The sequence below is a fragment of the Triticum dicoccoides genome, chromosome 6B (assembly GCF_002162155.2).
Source record: "Triticum dicoccoides isolate Atlit2015 ecotype Zavitan chromosome 6B, WEW_v2.0, whole genome shotgun sequence".
Classification (NCBI taxonomy): domain Eukaryota; kingdom Viridiplantae; phylum Streptophyta; class Magnoliopsida; order Poales; family Poaceae; genus Triticum; species Triticum dicoccoides.
The window spans coordinates 191,842,994-191,854,626 of NC_041391.1; the positions used below are offsets into that span (position 1 = coordinate 191,842,994).

An 11,633-nucleotide genomic window follows, 5' to 3' on the forward strand; every position below is an offset into this window, starting at 1 on the left:
GATGAAACACTTTATGATATACTGTATTTTAGTTGTTGAGATGCAGTTGGACTGCTGAATAAAAAAAATTACACAGCACAGAGTCAGAGATGATGACTGAACTTACATATCTTTTGGAAGTGTTGATTCATCAGTATTTGAATACAGAAACAATGAGCAACCACTCTCAACACTCAGAACCTCGAGAGAAGATATGTGTGTTCACTTATAATCAGTAATCATGAAGATCTTATAATCAGTAATCATGAAGATGTCCATGCACGCACCTGTTTGAACAGCATTAGCAACCTGTGATATGCCAATCAGGATACCTCACAAAATATTCACAGAATAGATCAATATGTATGCAAACCAACAACTGCCGCATCACTTTCTCACCTGCAACTTGGGAGCAGGCCGCCGCCGTCGACCACCGCGCTGCATCTTGGCTACATTTATGAATCAAATTCTTAGAACCCTTGGTATACTGCTATCTGGCAACATCACTTGCAACTTGGGAGCAGGTTGCCGCCGTCGACCACCGCTCTACATCTTGGCTGCATTTATGAATCGAATTCTTAATATCCTTGGTATACTGAACACAATTTCATTCAAAGTGCATAACATGATCTATGAACACAATTTTATTCAAAGCATATGAACCAAATTGACTACTACTTCAACCATTCAACTAACTGCTGCCGCCATTTTGTGAAGTTAATCTAGAAAAGTGGTTACATAGAGCTAGATCCCAAAATAATCACATGAGGAAAGAAAAACTATTTTTATGCAGAAGATGGGACATCGTCTCTTCATACCTCACCATGGAACACCTCACCAACAAATCGGTGCCAGGGGAGGTGGCCGCACGGAAAGAGGAAGCTCACCTTGGTGCTGGCGGCAGATGCAGTAGTCGTCGCTCGATGCGCAGCTCCCAAAGTCGTGCCTGCCGCCTGCTGCACCATGCGTGGCGCTCACCGGCAAGGCACCGGCAGGACGATGTTGGTCCAAGTCGCTGCCGTCCGCGTCCTTCCAGCTCGAGCTCGTCCATGGGATTTCATCCGTTACCTTCACCTCGAGGGTGGCGAGAGAGCATGGGGCGCAGCTGCTGCTCCCCTCCTCCTGTTGAGTCCTACTCGAGGGCGAGCTCCTCCTGCCGAGTCTCGAGGCCGAGCTCCTCCTGCTGAGGCCGGATCGAGGCCGACGGGCGCCGGGAGAGCACGGGCGCCGAGGCCAAGGCGGTGGCGGCGGCAGGAGAGGAGGCGAACAATGCCAAGGCGGCGGCGGCAGGAGAGGAGGCGGCTACGGGGGCGCGGGCTAGGTCTGACTGCTTTTCCTCTTTTCTCTCGCTGCCGCTTCTCCTTTTCTTTTGTCTCGTGCCCGCTCTCTAGGCCACCCGCTCGCTCGCTGCTCTCTCTGAGCCGCGCACCCACGAGAATGACAGATGGGCCCACCACGGCTGGAGCGGAGGCGCCGCCACTGGGTGCAAACGAGGACGGTAAAAAAACGCCCTGCCAACCCACGAACGCCACTGGCAACCCACCATCGATCGCCCCCGCTTTCACCCGGACACAGCCACGCACACACCATGTCGCTGCCAGGCTGGCCCGCGCGCAAAGTTGGCCCATGCATCAGTCGCTCTAGCCCGATTCTGCGGCGTTCAAAAGAACGAGCTCCAGATGTTTACCACGGCGATAAAAAGTACGATGTCAATGGACAGCAGTGCGAACCGAACATACAGGATGAATTTGAAAGTGCGAGGATGCTGGAATGGCGGATATTCTAGGAGGGTTTATATATTCAATTTTTGAGGTGGCTGACCAAATTACCTCGATTGAGAAGTCTTTCAAGAAATCATTTTTGCTGGATTGAGGCTAATCTGAGGGGTTTTGCGTGCCTCTTTTGAAACTTCTTATGAACTACAACAGCATGATTGATCAACAAACGGTCACTCAAATATATCTGCATTTCCATAGCAAAGGTGCGAAGAAATATTGACTATTTCTCCTTTACTTGGTCTAGCTCAAGTATCACAACGATGAATGAATATATATAAATTCAGACCAAATTTACCATAAAGTTCAATTTGTAAGCATTTTGCTGGTAGATTAAAAAAACTGTCGAACTCATCTCTTGAATCAGAAAGAGAACCTCAGCTAATACATGCACGCATTATAAAATTTGGGAACTCCACACAAAAGCAAAATATTAAAAACTCAAGGACATAATCAATACTGAATAAATGGATGACATGAGTTACTGCTACATTATTACATCAAGCAGCCAAACAAACAACATTTAAAAATAGCAAATTTTAGTTATTCTGGATGTGTGCTGGCTCAGTTAGACGGTGCAGCGGCAGCCTCTCGTGCCTTGGCGAACTCAAGCAGCCTGCCCACGTCTGGCAGGGCCACCTTGGCCGCGTCGAGCTCGCTGAAGCGCTCCACCCATGCGGCCAGGAGCGGGGTCTTGGCGGCATCGAAGATCTTGTCACCGGACAACACCTCGGTCACCTTCATCCACGACAGAACGCCTCCCAGCGCAACGTCGACGAGCCCGAGGCCGTCGCCGCCGAAGAAGCCCCCTCCCTTGGAGCATTCCCTCAGGGCCCCTTCAAGAATCTCCACCGCCGCGAACGCCTGCTTCTTTCCCTCGGATTTCTCCTCCTCTGTCTTGCCCCTCAACCACTGCCTCCATGGGGCTACCAGCTGAAACACGGAGAAAAATAATGGTCAAAGTTGCTCGTTGGATATCTAAAAGTAAAGGAACGGAGACAAGTAGTTCAAGTAAGTGAAGATAATTTAAACCTTGTCGTCAACGTAGGCCATCCAGAAGCGAGCAATGGCGCGCTCGTAGGGGTCCGCTGGGAGAAGGGACGGGCCGGTGCCGGCGAACACTTCGTCGATGTACTGCAGAATGATCATGGACTCGCAGACCGGGGCGCCGTTGTGGATGAGCACTGGTATCTTCTTGTGCACCGGGTTGGACTTGAGGAGAAGCTCGCTCTTCTTGTACAGGTCCTCCTCCACGTCCTCGTAGCTCAGGCCCTTCAGGGCGAGTGCCAGCTTCACCCTGGTAACAAACGGGCTTGGCCATGTGCCGAGCAGCTTCAGGTCATCTCGTCCGGCCATCTCTAACTACCTCGATCGATGTTTTTTGTGTGTGTGTGTGTGTTTTGAAGACCACTGAGATTGCTTTAGCTGCTTGTGCTTGTGCTTATTTTCGATGGATGTTTCACAGGTGGATAAACTGTTTATATAGTGTCTATGGACAACATATGTATGCGTCATCCCTGATGCTACTTCGAGCACAGTGTCATCCGTGATGCCTGGGCGATGAGCATATGAGCATGTGTCTACTAGTCCGGCTATGAATTTTTAAAACTTTTACTAAAAATCAGTTTCCTTCAATCATGCTTGACTGGAGATGAGCCTGTCTTAATTACTAGTATTTTTTATGCACCACCTGCTGCTGCCTCCCATCGCGCAAGCCCTTCCGTCAGCACACCGTCCATCCAGATGTCAATTTTTCGACTTTGCTGCGAGCAGATGATTAAAAATACCGTAGCTACCCTCGTTCGGAATTACTTGTCATAAAAATAGATATAAAATAAATATATTTAGAACTAAAATACGTTCAGAAACAATCATTTCTTCGCCAAGTATCTCCCGATGGAGAGAGTATTTACAATAAAATTCGCCTCATTTGTCACTAAATGTGGAGGTTGTATCTGAATTAAAATTTCAGTTCTGCTAAAGCACATCTAGATGTGCTCTAAGGATTGCACATCTTAGTACTATGTCATTGATTTTATCTAAGACTCATGCAAGCATTTCTTTTGTCTTTTTCCTTTCTTTCTAGTTTAATTGACTCGCTTAGATGTGCAATAATTAGGGCAGACAAAACCTTAAAATTTCAATGACATAATTTAAAGAGACCACCTATTCAACGGTTGCCTTTTTTTTGTTGCTTTTCGTCGATTTCGCTCAATCCAAACCTTCCGAAGATTCTTCTTGGCCAGCTCCAGATCAAGGTTGAGGCTGATCTGTTTCTTCTCCAACTCAGCAAACCGGGCCCCGAGCTCACAAGATTTCTGCGGTCAGCAAACAAGGCACGTCAGTCTACAGAAACAAAGGTTAATCTCAGCGAAAAAAGTGTTCTAAGACTACCGCTGAATCAAAATATTCAACAGTAGTCTCGCGGACTACGCCAAGTGGATGCACTTGGCGTGCCCCCACTGGTCCAGTTTACCACTCAGCATGGTCTGCCAAGCATGAGTATGCAAAAAAATAGAGGGATTCAAAGACCACAGCCGACTACCAGCAGTCGACCGTGGTCTCCGGGACTACACCTAGTTGGTGCACTCTACGTGCCCCCGCTGGTCTGGATTCCACTCGAAACAAGCTATTCAACCGAGTGAAAGAACAATGAAGTGACATTCGACAAAGACCCCCGTCGAATCAAACATCCGACGGCGGTCTTCGGGATCAAATTGAGAGATCAGTCCGAAATCAACTGACCTTGACATTAACATGCAGAGCAGAGCTGGCGTTGTGGGCAGCCTGGCTGGCCTCGTGCACCACCTTCATCTGCTCCATCATAACGTTTGCTTGGAGTATGGCTTCCTTGGCGGCACCCGCCGGGTCATTTGGAGTGTGATGTGCAGCAAAGAGCGACGATGGCAGTACAGTCAGAGCAATCACAGGATCTAAAGCATGGAGCTGTGTAGGAGAAGCAGAGACTTGAGCAATCGACGCCGAGGGACGGTCAGTCGACACAAGATTGGCAAAAGAAACAGTGGCCCGAGTCGGATCTCCGAATCACTGGACCACCATCTCTGGTGCCGATGTCGACTGAGGCTCCTGGCCTACAACCGTCCTCCCGCTCGAAGCCCTGCCCCTCCTTCCTGTATTCTTCTAAGGCGCTTCTTCATCGTCGTCTGGAAGTTTAATGACGTCCCGTGGGGCTACACAAAATGCAACCATAGAGGCTCAATTGACCAGCAATTCAGTCGACAAAACAAGCACAAGATTACAGGATCGTACCAGCTTTGGAAGTAGCCGCATCTTCAGTCTCCTCATCATCTTAAGCCTTGTCAATATCCATGGAAGTCCCGGAAGTTGCAGCACTGAAAAATTCATAGCCCACTCGGTCATAGCAGAAGTATGAGTCAGTAGGAGAACACAGAGACAGAACAGTCACGCAGAAGCGACGGGAACGTCCATCTTGATCCTGGGCAAGGTCTTCTGAGGCTTTGAAGGGGCAACCTTGGGCTGCTTGGTGACCTTTTCTGACGGCTCCGGTCCGTGTGCGCTTATGCACTTGCGTGCTCGGAGCCACAGCCTTGTTGCGGCCACCCGCTGGATCATGAGACTGCTTGGATCGGCGCTCTGTGCGAGGTGGTGAGTCGACCTCCTCTTCTTAGTCGTCTGACTCATCACTCTCTTCCTCATCATCATCATCAGAAGATTGCCAGTCGGCGCTCTCCTCTGCGCTATCTGCTTCCTCCTGGACTTGCTCCTGGGCTTGCTCCCTGTTCGACATCGAATACATCTTAGTATAGACCTGCAAGGCAAGAAGTTAATCAAACATCAGTCATATTCAAAGACGGTTGCAAGACAGAATGAAGTACACTCGGTAATAAGGATCGGACCTTGTCCGGCTGGTTGTCAGTGTCGAATGGATCGACTTTCCTGGCCCCCCTAGGGTTATCTTTGTTTTCGGTAATGCTCTTCAGCCACAGGGCCACCATCTCGTCGGGGACCTCCTCTGGGTGGACCCGAGCGGTGTCATTGGAGCCCAAGTACATCCACATCGAATGATCACGGGCTTGTAGCAGCTGGATGCATCGACTGAGAAACACTTCCAATAAATCCATGTCAGTTACGCCCTGACGGACCAACTGAACTACCCTCTCGACTAACATGTTTGTCTCTACTCTCTCCGCTTTGGTCACAATCAGTGAACAAGGTTGCTGGACTCGATCTAGGGTAAAGGGAGGAAGATCGGTCGACTGACCGGGGGTCGGAATGTCTGGCAGTAGAACAAGGTCAACTGCCAGCCCCTAACCGACTCAGGAAGGGTCAAAGGGGGAAAAGTGCTCCTCTTCCTCATTTGAATCCCTAAACCCCCGCACATTTGAATCACATGCATCCTCTCGTCAGTCGGATTTTCCTTCTTCACGGTTTGGGAACGAACTATGAAAATATGTTTGAAGAGACCCCAGTGCGGTCTACAGCCCAAGAAGTTTTCGCACATAGAAACGAATGCAGCAAGGTATGTGATGGTGTTGGGAGAGAAATGGTGAAGCTGAGCACCGAAAAAGTTCTGAAAACCCCGTAAGAAAGGATGCGGGGCAAGGGAGAACCCACGGTCGACATGGGTGGCAAGGAGGACGCACTCACCCGCCCGCGACTGAGGCTCTATCTCGTCCCCCGGCAGCCTCGAAGTCCCGTCGGCAATCAAGCCCATGGAGGCCAGATCTTCCAGATCCTCTGGCCGGAGCGTGGATCGGATCCAGTCCCCCTGGATCCAACCAGGCGGCATCCCAGACCTTGACGATGATCCCCGACTCGTTTTCTTGCCCTTCGCTGTCGTCGTCGCTTTCTTCGCGCACTCCAGTGCCGCCGTCTTATCCTTCACCACTGTGGCAGGCTGCGCATGGGCGGAGCGACGGCGTCAAGGGCGAAAGAGGACGCGGTGGAGAAGCAGAGGAAGAAGAAGGGGAATGGGAGTGCACTGTGCAAATGCATCGGCCTTGACACCTTTTATGGGCCTACTTCCGAGTGGCTGACGAGTGGGCCCGAGCGATCCTGTCAAATCCCGCAATAGTCATGCACCGAATACGTGGCGAAAAAGGTGGCATAGAAATCGAGGCGCCCATGTCTATCCGTCCCGTTTACTGCGGCGCGCTCCACCTCGCGCGCTTCCCCAAATTTTCGGATCCCGTGAGATCCGGGAACCGCAGTAACCAATCGTGCCGAAGATTTCACACCATATCAACACTCGAAGATTGCCAGCATAAGTTCACTCGACGACCTCTGAATCGATCAAGGCGACTGAAATGAAGTCGAAGTTTCAGCATGAACCTCGAGCTCAACAAGAATGCCTATGAAGCATAAGAGTCAAGTCAAGGTCAACTTCAACTCGCTATCGGACCTCAATCCATTCAGGGGCTAATGACGATGCCATGAACCTATGATAGGGTCATAGGTCTGACCTATACGCCCTACCCAAGGTCACTACCCTAGAGTCAAGGACATTCAAAGTATAGCAAGAAGTACTGACTGAAGCCGTCGAGTGCAATCCACTCGACCAGTCACCTCACCCGGATACCCCAATTTCACTCGACCTGTATGGAGTCATTTGACCATACAGGAAACCACTCGGAGTACAGAAGACCTAGAGTCACTCAGGATGGCAACGGTCAGGCGTTCACTCTGTAGTCTTAAAGATCATTAATAGCACTTTATAGCTGGCGTTACCAGTAATGCTCTGTCTTAATGTACATTGAACCCCTGTAACGGAGGACGCATGGGGTCCTGGCGCACTCTATACAAGCCACCCCCCTCCTCTGGGACAAGGGTTCGCACCCCTTGTAACACACACCCATATTCCAGTCGACCGCCTCAGGGCACCGAGACATAGGGCTTTTATTGGAAATATGCCCTAGAGGCAATAATAAAATGATTATTATTATATTTCCTTGTTCATGATAATTGTCTTTTATTCATGCTATAATTGTGTTATCCGGAAATCGTAATGCATGTGTGAATACATAGACCACAACATGTCCCTAGTAAGCCTCTAGTTGACTAGCTCGTTGATCAACAGATAGTCATGGTTTCCTGACTATGGACATTGGATGTCGTTGATAACGGGATCACATCATTAGGAGAATGATGTGATGGACCAGACCCAATCCTAAGCATAGCACAAGATCGTGTAGTTTGTTTGCTAGAGCTTTTACAATGTCAAGTATCTTTTCCTTAGACCATGAGATCGTGTAACTCCCGGATACCGTAGGAGTGCTTTGGGTGTACCAAACGTCACAACGTAACTGGGTGACTATAAAGGTATACTACGGGTATCCCCAAAAGTATCTGTTGGGTTGACACAGATCGACACTGGGATTTGTCACTCCGTATGACGGAGAGGTATCTCTGGGCCCACTCGGTAATGCATCATCATAATGAGCTCAAAGTGACCAAGTGTTTGGTCACGGGATCATGCATTACGGTACGAATAAAGTGACTTGCCGGTAACGATATTGAACGAGGTATTGGGATACCGACGATCGAATCTCGGGCAAGTAACATACCGATTGACAAAGGGAATTGTACACGGGGTTACTTGAATCCTCGACATCGTGGTTCATCCGATGAGAACATCGAGGAGCATGTGGGAGCCAATATGGGTATCTAGATCCCGCTGTTGGTTATTGACCGGAGAGTCGTCTCGGTCATGTCTGCATGTCTTCCGAACCCGTAGGGTCTACACACTTAAGGTTCGGTGACGCTAGGGTTGTAGAGATATTAGTATGCGAAAGTTGTTCGGAGTCCCGGATGAGATCCCGGACGTCACGAGGAGTTCCAGAATGGTCCGGAGGTAAAGAATTATATATAGGAAGTCAGGTTTCGGCCATCAGGAAAGTTTTGAGGGTCACTGGTATTGTACCGGGACCACCGGAAGGGTCCCGGGGGTCCACCGGGTGGGGCCACCTATCCCAGAGGGCCCCATGGGCTGAAGTGGGAGGGGAACCAGCCCCTGGTGGGCTGTTGCGCCCCCCCCCTTAGGGGGCAAGTTTCCCCCCTGGCCGCCGCCCCCCTTGGAGATTGCATCTCCTAGGGCCGGCGCCCCCCCTAGGGGCGCTATATAAAGAGGGGGGAGGGAGGGCAGCCGCACCCGTGCTCTTGGCGCCTCCCTCTCCCTCCACAACACCTCTCCCTCTCGTAGTGCTTGGCGAAGCCCTGCCAAGATCGCTGCTGCATCCACCACCACGCCGTCGTGCTGCTGGATCTCCATCAACCTCTCCTTCCCCCTTGCTGGATCAATAAGGAGGAGACGTCTTTCCCAACAGTATGTGTGTTGAACGCAGAGGTGCTGTCCGTTCAGCACTAGGACCTTCGGTGATTTGGATCATGACGAGTACGACTCCCTCAACCCCGTTCTCTTGAACGCTTCTGCTCGCGATCTACAAGGGTATGTAGATGCACTCCTCTCTCTCGTTGCTAGATGAACTCCATAGATTGATCTTGGTGAAGCATAGAAATTTTTTATTTTCTGCAACGTTCCCCAACAGTGGTATCAGAGCTAGGTCTATGCGTAGTTTCTTTGCACGAGTATAATACAAATTTGTTGTGGGAGTAGATGTTGTTAATTTTCTTGCCACTACTAGTCTTATTTTGCTTCGGCGGCATCGTGGGATGAAGCGTCCCGGACCGACCTTACACGTACGCTTACATGAGACAGGTTCCACCGACTGACATGCACTAGTTGCATAAGGTGGCTAGCGGGTGTCTGTCTCTCCCACTTTAGTTGGAGCGGATTCGATGAAAAGGGTCCTTATGAAGGGTAAATAGAAATTGGCATATCACATTGTGGCTTTCACGTAGGTAAGAAAACGTTTTTGCTAGAACCCTATTGCAGCCACGTAAAACATGCAACAACAATTAGAGGACGTCTAACTTGTTTTTGCAGCATATGCCTTGTGATGTGATATGGCCAAAAGTTGTGATGAATGATATATATGTGATGTATGAGATCATGTTCTTGTAATAGGAATCACGACTTGCATGTCGATGAGTATGACAACCGGCAGGAGCCATAGGAGTTGTCTTAATTATTGTATGACCTGCGTGTCAATGATCAAACGCCATGTAATTACTTTACTTTATTGCTAAACCGTTAGCCATAGTAGTAGAAGTAATAGTTGGCAAGCAACTTCATGGAGACACGATGATGGAGATCATGGTGTCATGCCGGTGCCGAAGATGATCATGGCACCCCGAAGATGGAGATCAAAGGAGCTATATGATATTGGCCATATCATGTCACTATTTGATTGCATGTGATGTTTATCATGTTTTTGCATCTTGTTTACTTAGAACGAAGGTAGTAAATAAGATGATCCCTCATAATAATTTCAAGAAAGTGTTCCCCCTAACTGTGCGCCGTTGCGAAAGTTCGTTGTTTCGAAGCACCACGTGATGATCGGGTGTGATAGATTCCAACGTTCACATACAACGGGTGTAAGACAAATTTACACATGCATAAACACTTAGGTTAACTTGACGAGCCTAGCATGTACAGACATGGCCTCGGAACACATGAGACCGAAAGGTCGTACATGAGTCGTATGGAAGATACGATCAACATGGAGATGTTCACCGATGATGACTAGTCCGTCTCACGTGATGATCGGACACGACCTAGTCGACTCGGATCATGTAACACTTAGATGACTAGAGGGATGTCTAATCTGAGTGGGAGTTCATTAAATAATTTGATTAGATGAACTTAATTATCATGAACTTAGTCTAAAAACCTTTGCAAAAAATGTCTTGTAGATCAAATGGCCAACACTCATGTCAACCTCAACTTCAACGCGTTCCTAGAGAAAACCAAGCTGAAAGATGATGGCAGCAACTATACGGACTGGGTCCGGAACCTGAGGATCATCCTCATAGCTGCCAAGAAAGCATATGTCCTAGAAGGACCGCTAGGTGAAGCACCCATCCCAGAGAACCAAGACGTTATGAACGCTTGGCAGTCACGTGCTGATGATTACTCCCTCGTTCAGTGCGGCATGCTTTACAGCTTAGAACCGGGGCTCCAAAAGTGTTTTGAGCAACACAGAGCATATGAGATGTTCGAGGAGCTGAAAATGGTTTTTCAAGATCGTGCCCGAGTCGAGAGATATGAAGTCTCCGAAAAGTTCTATAGTTGTAAGATGGAGGAAAATAGTTCTGTCAGTGAGCACATACTCAAAATGTCTGGGTTGCACAACCGCTTTTCCCAGCTGGACATTAACCTCCCGGATGAGGCGGTCATTGACAGAATCCTTCAGTCACTCCCACCTAGCTACAAGAGCTTTGTAATGAACTACAATATGCAGGGGATGGTGAAAACTATTCCTAAAGTATTTTCAATGCTGAAGTCAGCGGAGGTGGAAATCAAAAAGGAACATCAAGTGTTGATGGTCAATAAAACCACTAAGTTCAAGAAAGGCAAGGGTAAGAAGAACTTCTAGAAGGACGGCAAGGAAGTTGCCGCGTCTGGTAAGTCAGTTACCGGGAAGAAGTCAAAGAATGGACCCAAGCCTGAGACTGAGTGCTTTTATTGCAAAGGGAAGGGTCACTGGAAGCGGAATTGCCCCAAATACTTAGCGGACAAGAAGGTCGGCAAGACTAAAGGTATATGTGATATACATGTAACTGATGTGTACCTTACCAGTACTCATAGTATCTCCTGGGTATTTGATACCTGTGCGGTTGCTCATATTTGTAACTCAAAGCAGGAGCTGCGGAATAAGCGAAGACTGGTGAAGGACGAGGTGACGATGCGCGTCAGGAATGGTTCCAAGGTCGATGTGATCGCCGTCGGCACGCTTCCTCTACATTTACCTACGGGATTAGTTTTAAACCTCAATAGTT

General features: G+C 48.9%; 1 protein-coding gene and 2 long non-coding RNA genes across 6 annotated transcripts in view; all 3 read right to left on the reverse strand.

The window, feature by feature from the left end:
* LOC119320211 overlaps positions 1–194 on the reverse strand; it is a 7,539-nt gene extending 7,345 nt beyond the window's left edge. For 3 of the 4 annotated variants that reach the window (XR_005154852.1, XR_005154854.1, XR_005154853.1), the window contains exon 1: positions 107–194. This is a non-coding gene — a long non-coding RNA (uncharacterized LOC119320211). The remainder of the gene's footprint in view (positions 1–106) is intronic. The other variant, XR_005154855.1, reaches the window with a different exon arrangement.
* An 8-nt stretch (positions 195–202) lies between these two features.
* Positions 203–1,241, reverse strand: LOC119320212. The gene is made up of 3 exons (XR_005154856.1): positions 867–1,241; positions 379–536; positions 203–266 (listed from the first exon to the last, which is right to left on the reverse strand). It is a non-coding gene; the product is annotated as an uncharacterized LOC119320212 (long non-coding RNA).
* An 844-nt stretch (positions 1,242–2,085) lies between these two features.
* Positions 2,086–3,203, reverse strand: LOC119325919 (probable glutathione S-transferase GSTU6). The gene is made up of 2 exons (XM_037599643.1): positions 2,787–3,203; positions 2,086–2,687 (listed from the first exon to the last, which is right to left on the reverse strand). Exons 1-2 carry the CDS (start codon positions 3,108–3,110, stop codon positions 2,319–2,321), a joined length of 693 nt encoding a protein of 230 aa, XP_037455540.1. The 5' UTR covers positions 3,111–3,203; the 3' UTR covers positions 2,086–2,318.
* Between the last annotated feature and the right edge of the window lie 8,430 nt (positions 3,204–11,633).

Excerpts from the sequence above, each read along its gene's own strand:
- LOC119325919 (XM_037599643.1), bottom strand. The coding sequence starts at position 3,110 with ATGGCCGGACGAGATGACCTGAAGCTGCTCGGCACATGGCCAAGCCCG. Across the intron at positions 2,688-2,786 it reads TGGCCTACGTTGACGACAAG|CTGGTAGCCCCATGGAGGCA; the intron begins GTTTAAATTATC and ends TCCGTGTTTCAG.